The following is an 18,958-nucleotide window of genomic DNA, read 5'->3' as shown; positions in this document are numbered from 1 at the left end:
ATCAGTGATTCCAGTTAGAGAGAATTGTACAAGTCAGTTACAACACAAGATATATCAGTGATTCCAGTTAGACAGAATTGTACAAGTCAGTTACAACACAAGATATATCAGTGATTCCAGTTAGACAGAATTGTACAAGTCAGTTACAACACAAGATATATAAGTGATTCCAGTCAGACAGAATTGTACAAGTCAGTTACAACACAAGATATATCAGTGATTCCAGTTAGAGAGAATTGTACAAGTCAGTTACAACACAAGATATATAAGTGATTCCAGTCAGACAGAATTGTACAAGTCAGTTACAACACAAGATATATCAGTGATTCCAGTTAGAGAGAATTGTACAAGTCAGTTACAACACAAGATATATCAGTGATTCCAGTTAGACAGAATTGTACAAGTCAGTTGCAACACAAGATATATCAGAGATTCCAGTTAGACGGAATTGTACAAGTCAGTTGCAACACAAGATATATCAGTGATTCCAGTTAGACAGAATTGTACAAGTCAGTTACAACACAAGATATATCAGTGATTCCAGTTAGACAGAATTGTACAAGTCAGTTACAACACAAGATATATCAGTGATTCCAGTTAGACAGAATTGTACAAGTCAGTTACAACACAAGATATATCAGTGATTCCAGTTAGACAGAATTGTACAAGTCAGTTACAACACAAGATATATCAGTGATTCCAGTTAGACAGAATTGTACAAGTCAGTCACAACACAAGATATATCAGTGATCCCAGTTAGACAGAATTGTACAAGTTAGTTGCAACACAAGATATATCAGTGATTCCAGTTAGACAGAATTGTACAAGTCAGTTGCAACACAAGATATATCAGTGATTCCAGACAGACAGAATTGTACAAGTCAGTTGCAACACAAGATATATCAGTGATTCTAGTTAGACAGAATTGTACAAGTCAGTTACAACACAAGATATATCGGTGATTCCAGACAGACAGAATTGTACAAGTCAGTTGCAACACAAGATATATCAGTGATTCCAGTTAGACAGAATTGTACAAGTCAGTTACAACACAAGATATATAAGTGATTCCAGTTAGACAGAATTGTACATGTCAGTTACAACACAAGATATATCAGTGATCCCAGTTAGACAGAATTGTACAAGTTAGTTGCAACACAAGATATATCAGAGATTCCAGTTAGACAGAATTGTACAAGTCAGTTACAACACAAGATATATCAGTGATTCCAGTTAGACAGAATTGTACAAGTCAGTTACAACACAAGATATATCAGTGATTCTAGTTAGACAGAATTGTACAAGTCAGTTACAACACAAGATATATCAGTGATTCCAGTTAGACAGAATTGTACAAGTCAGTTGCAACACAAGATATATCAGTGATTCTAGTTAGACAGAATTGTACAAGTCAGTTACAACACAAGATATATCAGTGATTCCAGTTAGACAGAATTGTACAAGTCAGTTGCAACACAAGATATATCAGTGATTCCAGTTAGACAGAATTGTACAAGTCAGTTGCAACACAAGATATATCAGTGATTCCAGACAGACAGAATTGTACAAGTCAGTTGCAACACAAGATATATCAGTGATTCTAGTTAGACAGAATTGTACAAGTCAGTTACAACACAAGATATATCAGTGATTCCAGACAGACAGAATTGTACAAGTCAGTTGCAACACAAGATATATCAGTGATTCTAGTTAGACAGAATTGTACAAGTCAGTTACAACACAAGATATATCGGTGATTCCAGACAGACAGAATTGTACAAGTCAGTTGCAACACAAGATATATCAGTGATTCCAGTTAGACAGAATTGTACAAGTCAGTTACAACACAAGATATATAAGTGATTCCAGTTAGACAGAATTGTACATGTCAGTTACAACACAAGATATATCAGTGATCCCAGTTAGACAGAATTGTACAAGTTAGTTGCAACACAAGATATATCAGAGATTCCAGTTAGACAGAATTGTACAAGTCAGTTACAACACAAGATATATCAGTGATTCCAGTTAGACAGAATTGTACAAGTCAGTTACAACACAAGATATATCAGTGATTCTAGTTAGACAGAATTGTACAAGTCAGTTACAACACAAGATATATCAGTGATTCCAGTTAGACAGAATTGTACAAGTCAGTTGCAACACAAGATATATCAGTGATTCTAGTTAGACAGAATTGTACAAGTCAGTTACAACACAAGATATATCAGTGATTCCAGTTAGACAGAATTGTACAAGTCAGTTACAACACAAGATATATCAGTGATTCCAGTTAGAGAGAATTGTACAAGTCAGTTACAACACAAGATATATCAGTGATTCTAGTTAGACAGAATTGTACAAGTCAGTTACAACACAAGATATATCAGTGATTCCAGTTAGACAGAATTGTACAAGTCAGTTGCAACACAAGATATATCAGTGATTCTAGTTAGACAGAATTGTACTAGTCAGTTACAACACAGGATATATCAGTGATTCCAGTTAGACAGAATTGTACAAGTCAGTTACAACACAAGATATATCAGTGATTCTAGTTAGACAGAATTGTACAAGTCAGTTACAACACAAGATATATCGGTGATTCCAGACAGACAGAATTGTACAAGTCAGTTGCAACACAAGATATATCAGTGATTCCAGTTAGACAGAATTGTACAAGTCAGTTGCAACACAAGATATATCAGTGATTCCAGACAGACAGAATTGTACAAGTCAGTTGCAACACAAGATATATCAGTGATTCTAGTTAGACAGAATTGTACAAGTCAGTTACAACACAAGATATATCGGTGATTCCAGACAGACAGAATTGTACAAGTCAGTTGCAACACAAGATATATCAGTGATTCCAGTCAGACAGAATTATACAAGTCAGTTGCAACACAAGATATATAAGTGATTCCAGTCAGACAGAATTGTACTAGTCAGTTGCAACACAAGATATATAAGTGATTCCAGTCAGACAGAATTGTACTAGTCAGTTGCAACACAAGATATATGAGTGATTCCAGTTAGACAGAATTGTACAAGTCAGTTGCAACACATGATATATGAGTGATTCCAGTCATACAGAATTGTACAAGTCAGTTGCAACACAAGATATATAAGTGATTTCAGTTAGACAGAATTGTACAAGTCAGTTGCAACACAAGATATATCGGTGATCCCAGTTAGACAGAATTGTACAAGTTAGTTGCAACACAAGATATATCAGTGATTCCAGTTAGACAGAATTGTACAAGTCAGTTGCAACACAAGATATATCAGTGATTCCAGACAGACAGAATTGTACAAGTCAGTTGCAACACAAGATATATCAGTGATTCTAGTTAGACAGAATTGTACAAGTCAGTTACAACACAAGATATATCGGTGATTCCAGACAGACAGAATTGTACAAGTCAGTTGCAACACAAGATATATCAGTGATTCCAGTTAGACAGAATTGTACAAGTCAGTTACAACACAAGATATATAAGTGATTCCAGTTAGACAGAATTGTACATGTCAGTTACAACACAAGATATATCAGTGATCCCAGTTAGACAGAATTGTACAAGTTAGTTGCAACACAAGATATATCAGAGATTCCAGTTAGACAGAATTGTACAAGTCAGTTACAACACAAGATATATCAGTGATTCCAGTTAGACAGAATTGTACAAGTCAGTTACAACACAAGATATATCAGTGATTCTAGTTAGACAGAATTGTACAAGTCAGTTACAACACAAGATATATCAGTGATTCCAGTTAGACAGAATTGTACAAGTCAGTTGCAACACAAGATATATCAGTGATTCTAGTTAGACAGAATTGTACAAGTCAGTTACAACACAAGATATATCAGTGATTCCAGTTAGACAGAATTGTACAAGTCAGTTGCAACACAAGATATATCAGTGATTCCAGTTAGACAGAATTGTACAAGTCAGTTGCAACACAAGATATATCAGTGATTCCAGACAGACAGAATTGTACAAGTCAGTTGCAACACAAGATATATCAGTGATTCTAGTTAGACAGAATTGTACAAGTCAGTTACAACACAAGATATATCAGTGATTCCAGACAGACAGAATTGTACAAGTCAGTTGCAACACAAGATATATCAGTGATTCTAGTTAGACAGAATTGTACAAGTCAGTTACAACACAAGATATATCGGTGATTCCAGACAGACAGAATTGTACAAGTCAGTTGCAACACAAGATATATCAGTGATTCCAGTTAGACAGAATTGTACAAGTCAGTTACAACACAAGATATATAAGTGATTCCAGTTAGACAGAATTGTACATGTCAGTTACAACACAAGATATATCAGTGATCCCAGTTAGACAGAATTGTACAAGTTAGTTGCAACACAAGATATATCAGAGATTCCAGTTAGACAGAATTGTACAAGTCAGTTACAACACAAGATATATCAGTGATTCCAGTTAGACAGAATTGTACAAGTCAGTTACAACACAAGATATATCAGTGATTCTAGTTAGACAGAATTGTACAAGTCAGTTACAACACAAGATATATCAGTGATTCCAGTTAGACAGAATTGTACAAGTCAGTTGCAACACAAGATATATCAGTGATCCCAGTTAGACAGAATTGTACAAGTTAGTTGCAACACAAGATATATCAGAGATTCCAGTTAGACAGAATTGTACAAGTCAGTTACAACACAAGATATATCAGTGATTCCAGTTAGACAGAATTGTACAAGTCAGTTACAACACAAGATATATCAGTGATTCTAGTTAGACAGAATTGTACAAGTCAGTTACAACACAAGATATATCAGTGATTCCAGTTAGACAGAATTGTACAAGTCAGTTGCAACACAAGATATATCAGTGATTCTAGTTAGACAGAATTGTACAAGTCAGTTACAACACAAGATATATCAGTGATTCCAGTTAGACAGAATTGTACAAGTCAGTTACAACACAAGATATATCAGTGATTCCAGTTAGAGAGAATTGTACAAGTCAGTTACAACACAAGATATATCAGTGATTCTAGTTAGACAGAATTGTACAAGTCAGTTACAACACAAGATATATCAGTGATTCCAGTTAGACAGAATTGTACAAGTCAGTTGCAACACAAGATATATCAGTGATTCTAGTTAGACAGAATTGTACTAGTCAGTTACAACACAGGATATATCAGTGATTCCAGTTAGACAGAATTGTACAAGTCAGTTACAACACAAGATATATCAGTGATTCTAGTTAGACAGAATTGTACAAGTCAGTTACAACACAAGATATATCGGTGATTCCAGACAGACAGAATTGTACAAGTCAGTTGCAACACAAGATATATCAGTGATTCCAGTTAGACAGAATTGTACAAGTCAGTTGCAACACAAGATATATCAGTGATTCCAGACAGACAGAATTGTACAAGTCAGTTGCAACACAAGATATATCAGTGATTCTAGTTAGACAGAATTGTACAAGTCAGTTACAACACAAGATATATCGGTGATTCCAGACAGACAGAATTGTACAAGTCAGTTGCAACACAAGATATATCAGTGATTCCAGTCAGACAGAATTATACAAGTCAGTTGCAACACAAGATATATAAGTGATTCCAGTCAGACAGAATTGTACTAGTCAGTTGCAACACAAGATATATAAGTGATTCCAGTCAGACAGAATTGTACTAGTCAGTTGCAACACAAGATATATCAGTGATTCCAGTTAGACAGAATTGTACAAGTCAGTTGCAACACATGATATATGAGTGATTCCAGTCATACAGAATTGTACAAGTCAGTTGCAACACAAGATATATAAGTGATTTCAGTTAGACAGAATTGTACAAGTCAGTTGCAACACAAGATATATCGGTGATTCCAGTTAGACAGAATTGTACAAGTCAGTTACAACACAAGATATATCAGTGATTCTAGTTAGACAGAATTGTACAAATCAGTTACAACACAAGATATATCAGTGATTCTAGTTAGACAGGATTGTACAAGTCAGTTACAACACAAGATATATAAGTGATTCCAGTTAGACAGAATTGTACAAGTCAGTTACAACACAAGATATATCAGTGATTCTAGTTAGACAGAATTGTACAAGTCAGTTACAACACAAGATATATCAGTGATTCTAGTCAGACAGAATTGTACAAGTCAGTTACAACACAAGATATATCAGTGATTCTAGTCAGACAGAATTGTACAAGTCAGTTACAACACAAGATATATAAGTGATTCCAGTTAGACAGAATTGTACAAGTCAGTTACAACACAAGATATATAAGTGATTCCAGTTAGACAGAATTGTACAAGTCAGTTACAACACAAGATATATAAGTGATTCCAGTTAGACAGAATTGTACAAGTCAGTTACAACACAAGATATATATGTGATTCCAGTTAGACAGAATTGTACAAGTCAGTTACAACACAAGATATATAAGTGATTCCAGTTAGACAGAATTGTACAAGTCAGTTGCAACACAAGATATATCAGTGATTCCAGTTAGACAGAATTGTACAAGTCAGTTGCAACACATGATATATCAGTGATTCCAGTTAGACAGAATTGTACAAGTCAGTTGCAACACAAGATATATCAGAGATTCCAGTTAGACAGAAGTGTACAAGTCAGTTGCAACACAAGATATATCAGTGATTCCAGTTAGACAGAATTGTACAAGTCAGTTGCAACACAAGATATATCAGAGATTCCAGTTAGACAGAATTGTACAAGTCAGTTGCAACACAAGATATATCAGTGATTCCAGTTAGACAGAATTGTACAAGTCAGTTACAACACAAGATATATCAGTGATTCCAGTTAGACAGAATTGTACAAGTCAGTTACAACACAAGATATATCAGTGATTCCAGTTAGACAGAATTGTACAAGTCAGTTACAACACAAGATATATCAGTGATTCCAGTTAGAGAGAATTGTACAAGTCAGTTACAACACAAGATATATCAGTGATTCCAGTTAGACAGAATTGTACAAGTCAGTTACAACACAAGATATATCAGTGATTCCAGTTAGACAGAATTGTACAAGTCAGTTACAACACAAGATATATCAGTGATTCCAGTTAGAGAGAATTGTACAAGTCAGTTACAACACAAGATATATAAGTGATTCCAGTCAGACAGAATTGTACAAGTCAGTTACAGCACAAGATATATCAGTGATTCCAGTTAGAGAGAATTGTACAAGTCAGTTACAACACAAGATATATAAGTGATTCCAGTCAGACAGAATTGTACAAGTCAGTTACAACACAAGATATATCAGTGATTCCAGTTAGACAGAATTGTACAAGTCAGTTACAACACAAGATATATCAGTGATTCCAGTTAGACAGAATTGTACAAGTCAGTTACAACACAAGATATATCAGTGATTCCAGTTAGAGAGAATTGTACAAGTCAGTTACAACACAAGATATATAAGTGATTCCAGTCAGACAGAATTGTACAAGTCAGTTACAGCACAAGATATATCAGTGATTCCAGTTAGAGAGAATTGTACAAGTCAGTTACAACACAAGATATATAAGTGATTCCAGTCAGACAGAATTGTACAAGTCAGTTACAACACTAGATATATCAGTGATTCCAGTTAGAGAGAATTGTACAAGTCAGTTACAACACAAGATATATCAGTGATTCCAGTTAGACAGAATTGTACAAGTCAGTTGCAACACAAGATATATCAGAGATTCCAGTTAGACAGAATTGTACAAGTCAGTTGCAACACAAGATATATCAGTGATTCCAGTTAGACAGAATTGTACAAGTCAGTTACAACACAAGATATATCAGTGATTCCAGTTAGACAGAATTGTACAAGTCAGTTACAACACAAGATATATCAGTGATTCCAGTTAGACAGAATTGTACAAGTCAGTTACAACACAAGATATATCAGTGATTCCAGTTAGACAGAATTGTACAAGTCAGTTACAACACAAGATATATCAGTGATTCCAGTTAGACAGAATTGTACAAGTCAGTTACAACACAAGATATATCAGTGATCCCAGTTAGACAGAATTGTACAAGTTAGTTGCAACACAAGATATATCAGAGATTCCAGTTAGACAGAATTGTACAAGTCAGTTACAACACAAGATATATCAGTGATTCCAGTTAGACAGAATTGTACAAGTCAGTTACAACACAAGATATATCAGTGATTCTAGTTAGACAGAATTGTACAAGTCAGTTACAACACAAGATATATCAGTGATTCCAGTTAGACAGAATTGTACAAGTCAGTTACAACACAAGATATATCAGTGTTTCCAGTTAGAGAGAATTGTACAAGTCAGTTACAACACAAGATATATCAGTGATTCCAGTTAGACAGAATTGTACAAGTCAGTTACAACACAAGATATATCAGTGATTCCAGTTAGACAGAATTGTACAAGTCAGTTACAACACAAGATATATCAGTGATTCCAGTTAGAGAGAATTGTACAAGTCAGTTACAACACAAGATATATAAGTGATTCCAGTCAGACAGAATTGTACAAGTCAGTTACAGCACAAGATATATCAGTGATTCCAGTTAGAGAGAATTGTACAAGTCAGTTACAACACAAGGTATATCAGTGATTCCAGTCAGACAGAATTGTACAAGTCAGTTACAACACAAGATATATCAGTGATTCCAGTTAGAGAGAATTGTACAAGTCAGTTACAACACAAGATATATCAGTGATTCCAGTTAGACAGAATTGTACAAGTCAGTTACAACACAAGATATATCAGTGATTCCAGTTAGAGAGAATTGTACAAGTCAGTTACAACACAAGATATATAAGTGATTCCAGTCAGACAGAATTGTACAAGTCAGTAACAACACAAGATATATCAGTGATTCCAGTTAGAGAGAATTGTACAAGTCAGTTACAACACAAGATATATAAGTGATTCCAGTCAGACAGAATTGTACAAGTCAGTTACAACACAAGATATATCAGTGATTCCAGTTAGAGAGAATTGTACAAGTCAGTTACAACACAAGATATATCAGTGATTCCAGTTAGACAGAATTGTACAAGTCAGTTGCAACACAAGATATATCAGAGATTCCAGTTAGACAGAATTGTACAAGTCAGTTGCAACACAAGATATATCAGTGATTCCAGTTAGACAGAATTGTACAAGTCAGTTACAACACAAGATATATCAGTGATTCCAGTTAGACAGAATTGTACAAGTCAGTTACAACACAAGATATATCAGTGATTCCAGTTAGACAGAATTGTACAAGTCAGTTACAACACAAGATATATCAGTGATTCCAGTTAGACAGAATTGTACAAGTCAGTTACAACACAAGATATATCAGTGATTCCAGTTAGACAGAATTGTACAAGTCAGTTACAACACAAGATATATCAGTGATTCCAGTTAGACAGAATTGTACAAGTCAGTTACAACACAAGATATATCAGTGTTTCCAGTTAGAGAGAATTGTACAAGTCAGTTACAACACAAGATATATCAGTGATTCCAGTTAGACAGAATTGTACAAGTCAGTTACAACACAAGATATATCAGTGATTCCAGTTAGACAGAATTGTACAAGTCAGTTACAACACAAGATATATCAGTGATTCCAGTTAGAGAGAATTGTACAAGTCAGTTACAACACAAGATATATAAGTGATTCCAGTCAGACAGAATTGTACAAGTCAGTTACAGCACAAGATATATCAGTGATTCCAGTTAGAGAGAATTGTACAAGTCAGTTACAACACAAGATATATAAGTGATTCCAGTCAGACAGAATTGTACAAGTCAGTTACAACACAAGATATATCAGTGATTCCAGTTAGACAGAATTGTACAAGTCAGTTACAACACAAGATATATCAGTGATTCCAGTTAGACAGAATTGTACAAGTCAGTTACAACACAAGATATATCAGTGATTCCAGTTAGACAGAATTGTACAAGTCAGTTACAACACAAGATATATCAGTGATTCCAGTTAGACAGAATTGTACAAGTCAGTTACAACACAAGATATATCAGTGATTCCAGTTAGACAGAATTGTACAAGTCAGTTACAACACAAGATATATCAGTGATTCCAGTTAGACAGAATTGTACAAGTCAGTTACAACACAAGATATATCAGTGTTTCCAGTTAGAGAGAATTGTACAAGTCAGTTACAACACAAGATATATCAGTGATTCCAGTTGGACAGAATTGTACAAGTCAGTTACAACACAAGATATATCAGTGATTCCAGTTAGACAGAATTGTGCAAGTCAGTTACAACACAAGATATATCAGTGATTCCAGTTAGAGAGAATTGTACAAGTCAGTTACAACACAAGATATATAAGTGATTCCAGTCAGACAGAATTGTACAAGTCAGTTACAGCACAAGATATATCAGTGATTCCAGTTAGAGAGAATTGTACAAGTCAGTTACAACACAAGATATATAAGTGATTCCAGTCAGACAGAATTGTACAAGTCAGTTACAACACAAGATATATCAGTGATTCCAGTTAGAGAGAATTGTACAAGTCAGTTACAACACAAGATATATCAGTGATTCCAGTTAGACAGAATTGTACAAGTCAGTTACAACACAAGATATATCAGTGATTCCAGTTAGAGAGAATTGTACAAGTCAGTTACAACACAAGATATATAAGTGATTCCAGTCAGACAGAATTGTACAAGTCAGTAACAACACAAGATATATCAGTGATTCCAGACAGTTGCAGCACACGGTATATCAATGATGGATTATTGAAATTAACATAGTGTTCCTAAAACTTGATCATGATAACTGTATTGTCATAATGACTGTCATCGTTATAAATTTAATCATATAAATATTTGCTTACCAAATTTACCGAGTCTTTTGTCTGTGAAGATCATACTATAAAATCCCTTGACATTGTACTTTGGAAGACACTGAACAGCAATCTCTATGATGTCATCCTTATAAACATTACCAGATGCTGCTTCAGAATCATAAAACAATAGTAATGGAACTTTGTTTTTGCTCAGCAAATATTCTTCCTCTGCAGTGAGGGGAACCAAGAAACGATCTAAAAAGTGAAAAGAAATATCTTCTGAATACAGTGATGTGAATATTTGGGCCCTATGCTATTAAAATCTGTACGAAACAATGAGTTTTGAGTTATGGCACCATAATTTATTCTGTGACTTCCCTAGTTCCCAGCATTCTCATGAATGTTTACGTGATGAAATCAATCTACCTCACAGATGAAATTCGAACGGTTTTACACCAGAGCATTCAAGTTCCAATGTCTATTGGAAAAGTGATAATTACTTTCAATGAGTCTTGATTTTGGGAGGGATAGACAAATGGGGTGTTTATATCTCCCTTCTCAAATGTCTGAAGCTGACATGATTTTTGTTACATGTATACTCTATTTGTCAAGGGTGTTTCTGAACACTTTTAATTTAAATTGAAAATGTAATAATTTGACCAATTATTTCCTCTGAGATTTTAGTTTTTACGATTTGTATAAACTAGTCACAAGATACAGAAAGCTGCATTGTTGTACAGAAAATTCCAAATAATGGTTGATTAATGCGATAGTTTCAAGATGGAAGGAATGTTTCAAATGGAAGTACTGTAAAATACTTTCACTTTTTTTGCTATTTTCGCTAAAGGAATGAATCAGTGAAAATAAAATCCATTGAATATACCTTTTTGCTTATATTTTATATTCAACTCGCCAAAAATCAGTGAAAATAAATTCCATACAAAATATCCTAATTAATTCCAGCTAAAATAAAGTATTTTACAGTACATAATGAGAAAATCAGCACATTGTCGCATTGACCTACAATTGTAATGTTCTAAAAAAATACTGAAATTTTATTTTATTACTTTGCATATAAATAAATATAAACACCCCATGTGAAAATATGGCCTCCCTGCGTATTCCGTGGTAGCCCTGCGTACAGTGCTGTGTGTACGGGGACGCGTTCGGTTGATAGATGTCCCAACCACAGCCCTACGTACCTCCATAGACAAAGTCGGGGAGCGCACCGTAATTGGTGCGCAAGTTAAAAATAAGTAGTTTTCCAGCCGAAATCGGTTGAAATGACGATAGTTATCCGTAACAACCATTACAAAGTTATCTGAAACTTGAAATGTCTTTAAAAAGCGACTAGTAAAGACGGACAAAATGTAAACGCGGAGGAATTATCCACCAAACGCCGCCATTTTTAATTTCATTCACGCAAGAGAATGTGTTTGTTTTAGGGCAAAGTAGCCGATTCCATCCACAATTGGACTCCGAACTGGGAGTTCTGAATATATCTGGTGATCGATCATCATTTTTGGTACCTGGGCATGTTATTTCATTAAAAAAATTATATTTTTCAAAGTCCCGGACTTTGTCTATGGAGGTACGCAGGACTGTGGTGGGGACATCTATCAACCGAACGCGTCCCCGTACACACAGCACTGTACGCAGGGCTAATTCCGTGGGAATTTGGGTTCAGAGGTAAGGTCCAACATACATAGACGCCAAGTGAAGATACATAGTGACCATGGAAGCGACGGAGACACGGGTGGTAGTATATCTGCAGTTCTGTAGCTCTGGATTTCGCTGGCGTCCGTTTTTGGCGTTTTCTGTTGCATCGGTAGTCTGATTCGGTCGTCTACTGGTAATTGCGAAACCCTGGACAGCCAATTGTCAATAACCTGGCCGACACGGATTTGTGTCGTCCGGTATGGTAACTGACTACGTCTCGTACTGTAGCTCTAGGATTTCGCAATTACCAATAAACGACCAAATCAGACTACCGATGCAACAGAAAACGCCAAAAACGGACACCAGCGAAATCCAGAGCTACAGAACTGCAGCTAATGGTAGTAACACTGAAAAAGATGCGAGCTATTTATTCAGCAGTCCTCAGACAAGTGGTCTGAAAGCAGTCGGATCATAGTGATAAGAAGAACTTCAGTCAACGAACATCTACGCAACTTTCATAACTTGAAACTTAAAATCTTATTATCGTATTCTACCTTTTTCTGCTTCTTCGTGATTTAAATACTCCATTTTATCATTCACAGTTAGAAAAGGCTTCCTTCTAAGATAGGACTCCCCAAGCTAGTTAATAGTAACACAGTCAGAAATACCAAAATTGTTTCTAAAATTAGACGAGAGCGGGCGCTTTTTTCTAATGCTTTTGTGGGAAAAGGAGACACCCCCCCCCCCCCAGTAGAGGGGTCGGCATATTCCGGGGGCATATTGGGATGATGACAGAGGGTGTCGTGTCGGTTGAGTATAGTAACGACGTATTGTATTTCACAACGAAAGGTAACACAGACTGGAATGGTAAAGAAGTAGCAAGCAATATGATACAAGTCTTCGTAGTTTTCATGTGAACTTGACAAAATAACTCGCGCTAAGCGCTCATTGGTTAAAAGTGTACACACTTGACATTGTATCAAGGTTGAACATGTCTTCTCTCAGGTTCGCATATAAGACAGAAATGGCTTGAGTGGTTACAGTTCAGTGGCGGCACCACCAGGGGTGAAGAGGGCAGAGAGCGGTCAAACATCCGAAAAAGAAATGTTGGGGGCATGCAGGAAATGGCATTTCAGAGGGTCTAAATATCAGATCTCGCCCCTTCATGCAAAATTCCATGCCGCCGCCTCTGCAGTTGTGTTCGTTTGCCATTGAAACGAATGTTTTAACGTTAGGTTTAAACAAACGTGACAGGAGACATTTACAAAAAGTTCATGTAAATACCGGTATTAAATTTGATCATAATTACAAAGAAGTAGAAAACTATGTGAGCTTGCCTGTAATATGCTTCCATGTATGGACAGAACTGTGATCCATACACATAGCTTATCAAAATTTGGAAATATAAATCAGCAAATTTGTCTGTATAAAAGCTTAAGTCTCAAATTTTTGAGAAAAAAAATGGTTTTCTAAGTTCATTTATAAAATGCAACTAGATCCACAGGAGAAAAATGAATTTTTCCATGGTGATGAAACAACGAATCATTAAAGTACCTTCTGTAAATTGATTTTCTAGAATGTGATAGTAAAAAAAAATAAAACTTCTTGAAAAATGAAAAATCCTTGGTGCTCGTGAAACCCCCAAAAATAATACGGAAAGTGATGATTCTGATAATATTGAGATAGAGTCTGATCACCATCAGGATGACGTTTAGCCAGTTTATAAATACATGTAGTAAAATTACCAAAAAACTAACAACTTGTTCACCTTTAAACATTACCAAAGCTGTGTGCATTAACAAATAAAATTGACTGTTCACATATTATTTCCAATGTTTTGAATTGATTTTTTACTCAGGTGTCTGTGACGAACACAGTATATCACTTAAAGTATGTTACAGTTTTGTACCCAGTGGCGGCGGTACCGTGGGGGCAGTGGGGGCGGTACCGTGGGGGCAGTGGGGCGGCACCGTGGGGGCAGTGGCGGTGGCACCGTGGGGGCAGTGGGGCGGTCGCCCCAACGAAAAAATACGGTGAAACACTCATCTATATTTGTAAGAGAAATATACCTAAGTTTACCATCAAAATTTGCTCCCCAAAATGCAGGAAGCAAGGTTTCAGATAGTCTAGTTTTCGAAATTTTCCCCGGGGGAACATGGATCCCCCGGGAAAGGTCGCGCATTCGGCGCTCGATTACTTGACATTCACATAAAATCTTCGCCCCCACAGTCAAAAAAAACTTCCACCGCCTCTGGTTGTACCCATTGTAAAATGTGAACATTTAAATCCAACCCATGTAGGCCATGTATTAAGATATGGTGTACTACTTTAATAATAAAGTATTGTTAGTTTCTGCAGTTTTTTGTTTTAAGAACATGGATAAGGATTTTCTTTGTACTTATAGTTTCGCTAAATATTCCTCCTTTATGGCGGAAACCAAGGAAACGAGAAATCCCGCGAGAAATGTGCACGCGAGCGTGAAGCCGAAAACGAAATCGTTCATTTTTGATATTTGCCAAAACGAAAAAATGGCCGGTGGTGGCGCTGTTCAATACTTCTTATGCCGCTAATTCATAACTTACGACTCGAAGGATACAATGAGGGGAGGCAATGGGGGTAGCTGGTACGGTTTTACGGGAAATAAAAAAGGCTTTTCACAATTTACGAAGAAAAAAAAGACGTTTTTACAGTTTACAGTGTTAACAAATGGAACATTGAATGAGCTCTCCGACTCAAATTCTCCACCATTGCTGCGCCGTGTGAAGAGACGCATGCGCATATTACCCTCGTAATGCTCTTCATTCGGTTAGAGGGCCTTTTACGTCTTGACATTCAATTTTGTAGTGAATTGTGTCATCTAGTCGTTTTACAGTTTCTAAAATGTAATTTCCCTGGATTATTCTTTACGATCTTTTTATTTGGATGTGAATTTTTGTACGTACGAGAAAAATGACACATTTTTACAGTGTACGAAAAAAATATTTGATTGATTACGTTGTACGTCTAGCCTGTGATTACAGAATTACGGAATTTATTTTTTCTATTTACGTTGTACGAACAAAAAAATATTGCAATTACGTTGAACGAAAATAACCCTTGCCCCCCCTCTACAATGCGTTTCAAATCGAATGTGGAATTAAATAATATAAGCGAATGGTACAGTCAGAATTTTGTACATATATAACGTACATTTATACATAGTTATTCAAAGTAAATGTGTTTTATTGTCATTATTCAAATAAATCGTCAACATTTAAAAATTGCCATCTATCCTGGCTTATCTTACACTTATGCCTACCGCCCTTGCACTGATGCGCACGGAAAGTGGAACGGGTAATTTGCTAATGTCGTACGTTAAAGCGGGGGAGTCGTCACCTACGCATACGTCAGGTGGTCACAGCGTGTAATTGTATACAGTGTCACCAATCTGATGTGGTACCCGCATACACGTATGACATGACAATTGCATTCAATTGTCTATGTCAATACGTGTTAACTTTCCCATGCTTATTACTTTAATGTTCACATTCCTACACCTATATGTAATATCTAATGTATTGTTTAAAGCCTAAACCATATTAACACTTTTATACACGCCGTGTCAAACGTCACCATGACTGTCTAGCACTCTTTATTTGGCATGTTAGTAAGTTCTAACCAATCACGTTGACTTGTGCTAGGCGTCGTAGTGACGTCACGATATCACGTGGTTTCACTTATAAATAGGGGGACTGATGAGAAAGAGGGAGCGGAGGTTATACGGGAGCGGAGGTTATACGGGAGGTCTGTCTCTAGGCGTGGCTGTAAAGCCATCGCCTGGAAACCAAGTTTACACTTCACTGTATTATCACTGTATCTGATGTCTCCACGAATAAATATCCTGATTGTATCACCACTACCCGCAACAGTTCAAAATATGAGTCTGTTACAACAGACAAGCATACAGACACCCATGAGGTTTTGCGTTCTAATAGCGTGTGTTGTTATCATCGCTTGGGATTCAAATCCCGCACGTGCTTAGGTGACGACCCTCCCGCTTTAAATTGTGCTTGGGTGAAATTGGTACCCCCATTTCAAGTTCGGCTAACTGTCCTCCGAATCCAAGCCGACCCGGAAGACGAAGTTCCACATTGATGATCTTCGGGAATTACTTCACGCACTTTCACAACCAGAGGGCGCTTACCACAAATGAAATGATTTGGACTCGCATTCATGATAAACCACCATTCATTCATTCAATTTTGTATTGCTTTTTCAGAAAACTTTAGCTATACTGGATATGTAATGAACAATTGAACAATCTAGCCCATATTTATCTCATCATAACTTTTAGTACTATATTAATTTCTTAAGGTTCTTCAAATTGTGATTGAATGTATATAGTAATTCTATCAGTAAGATTTCAACATAAAGGATATTTGTAGTATATTTGTAAAACATGTCTACACTAATTTCGCTAATTCAAGATGTCACTAATTTAAAAGAAAGTTTATTGTCTCAATGAGATTGTTGACACTTAAGCGAAATTAAGATTCTGTTATTTATGCATTGAGCCAAATTTGCAAACATAGCATGCAGCTATTTCGTGTTTTACAGTGTATCTGTCCGCATAAACACATTTGACAAAATGTGAAAATAATGAGAATGTCATTAACTTAATTCAAAAATCAGTATGGGACTGGGCGACAGGAAGATTACTAGTACTACGTCTTTTGTGAGTAGCAAGTCCCAATAAGAAAATACAGAGGAGTTGATATTATACTCTGTGTATTTTTATTAAAAAATGGGAATCTCTCTTGTCCAATATGGGGGGTTTGTCTCTAATGTTGGGGGTCTGGAAAACAGAATTTGAAGTTAAGGCAATCCCACATTTTGTAAAGGTCAGTCGAAGATGAACATTCTCACCAAACATTAAGGCATTCTTGGTGATTAAGGACTTTTATACCAAATCACAGACTGCAATCTTAGACTTCTGGTAATTTCAAATACTGATTTTTTAATAAAATATAAATGACAAAAAGAAGAATCAATTATAATAACAATATTTCATTTTTATTGACACTAATCAAAGCATGGCATTTTGAGACATTTCATCAGACAAGCATATGGTGGCGCTATTCATTGATGAAAAAACACCACAAAGTGAGTCAAGTATTAAAAAGTGTGAGTCATTCTAACAACAATGTTAGCTGTTCAGGTAAAGTGATGTCACCCTGTTAATATAATTGAAAAAAAATTGTACAAGATCCAAGGTTAAAGTTATTTTAATAATGATGCTCCACAACATGGTGATGTTCCCATGATGCATCTTACTTATCAATTGAACAATTTTGCAATAGATTGTTGACATCAGTCAATAAGGAAAAGCATCAGTCAGTAAGTGCACTTAGGAAAGATGCATCATGGGAGCAGTGTGCCCTCTAAGTGCAATGAGATTTACTGTGACACAAATACTCATGCTCATTCTCTGGCATGTTATTGATGCAAAGGAAAATCACACACTGACATATTGATCTTGAAAAAAATACCATCTTACTGTTGGAATTTGTTTTGGGTAAAATGAAATTCACATTTTATAAAGTTATAAGTTTTATAAAGTGTACCGGTAAATCAAGGCCACAACATTATAGTTTTGCATCTTTAGAAATCACCAACAGGCACATGTTTCTCTTGAACTCTTTCCCTAGCTGACCTAACTTTATTTTTGAGATTCTATTTTGACACAAAACCCCTACAAAATCATTGTGTTAGAGGGCCCACTGCTGGAGAGTACCTCAATGTTGTAGTGCTTCAATTATTAAATTAGCCCTCAGACCACTAATAGATGTCTGCAATTAACAATAGCTTGAGGCACTCATGACAGTACCACCATATGGTAGGGCTTCAAATGTTGAAGTCACAAAATAGTTTCTAAAAGATGTTTTCAGGGTATATGGACCACATACTTACTTGAGCTAAGACTGTTGCAGTGTTGATATACATTAATATCTAATCACATAAAAATACATGTATTTACAAACTGTACAATATATATTCTAATCCTGGAATTATAATATAACAACGTAATAAACAATTATTTATAGCAAAAGAAATGGAAAGGGGGAGGAGAAAGACTGAGCTGGACGGTTTCAACTTATTGTTCATTGCATAACTACTGTGTCGATATTGTGTTACTGTCACTTGTTGTCACTCAAAGCTTTAGTGTCTTCATAACTTTTAATATCTTCAAACATTGTAACCATTTTAGTTACCATGTCACCCAGTAAACCGTACACCTAAAAAAATAAGCATAAGTTATTGACAAGTTAATAACTACCACACGACCATGGCGCATATCATTCACAATTGTGACATTTAGTGTAAATCACTAGCTGGTACACCACAATATTAATGTTGAATGTCATCATTTTATGCTGCGATATAAAAATAGGAATACAAGCT

At 35.7% G+C, this 18,958-nt stretch overlaps 1 protein-coding gene across 1 annotated transcript in view; it reads right to left on the bottom strand.

The window, feature by feature from the left end:
- Nucleotides 1–17,547: 17,547 nt before the first annotated feature.
- Nucleotides 17,548–18,958, bottom strand: part of LOC100372004 (MYCBP-associated protein-like) — a 70,239-nt gene continuing 68,828 nt past the window's right edge. The window contains exon 21 of the mRNA XM_085495008.1: nucleotides 17,548–18,792. Coding sequence (XP_085351134.1) covers nucleotides 18,694–18,792 — 99 coding nt within the window. The 3' untranslated portion in view covers nucleotides 17,548–18,693. The remainder of the gene's footprint in view (nucleotides 18,793–18,958) is intronic.

Source organism: Saccoglossus kowalevskii, chromosome 21 (assembly GCF_978046115.1).
Source record: "Saccoglossus kowalevskii chromosome 21, keSacKowa6.1, whole genome shotgun sequence".
Classification (NCBI taxonomy): Eukaryota; Metazoa; Hemichordata; class Enteropneusta; family Harrimaniidae; genus Saccoglossus; species Saccoglossus kowalevskii.
Note: the sequence above shows the minus strand (reverse complement) of the source record. Positions and strands in the feature narration are given on the sequence as shown.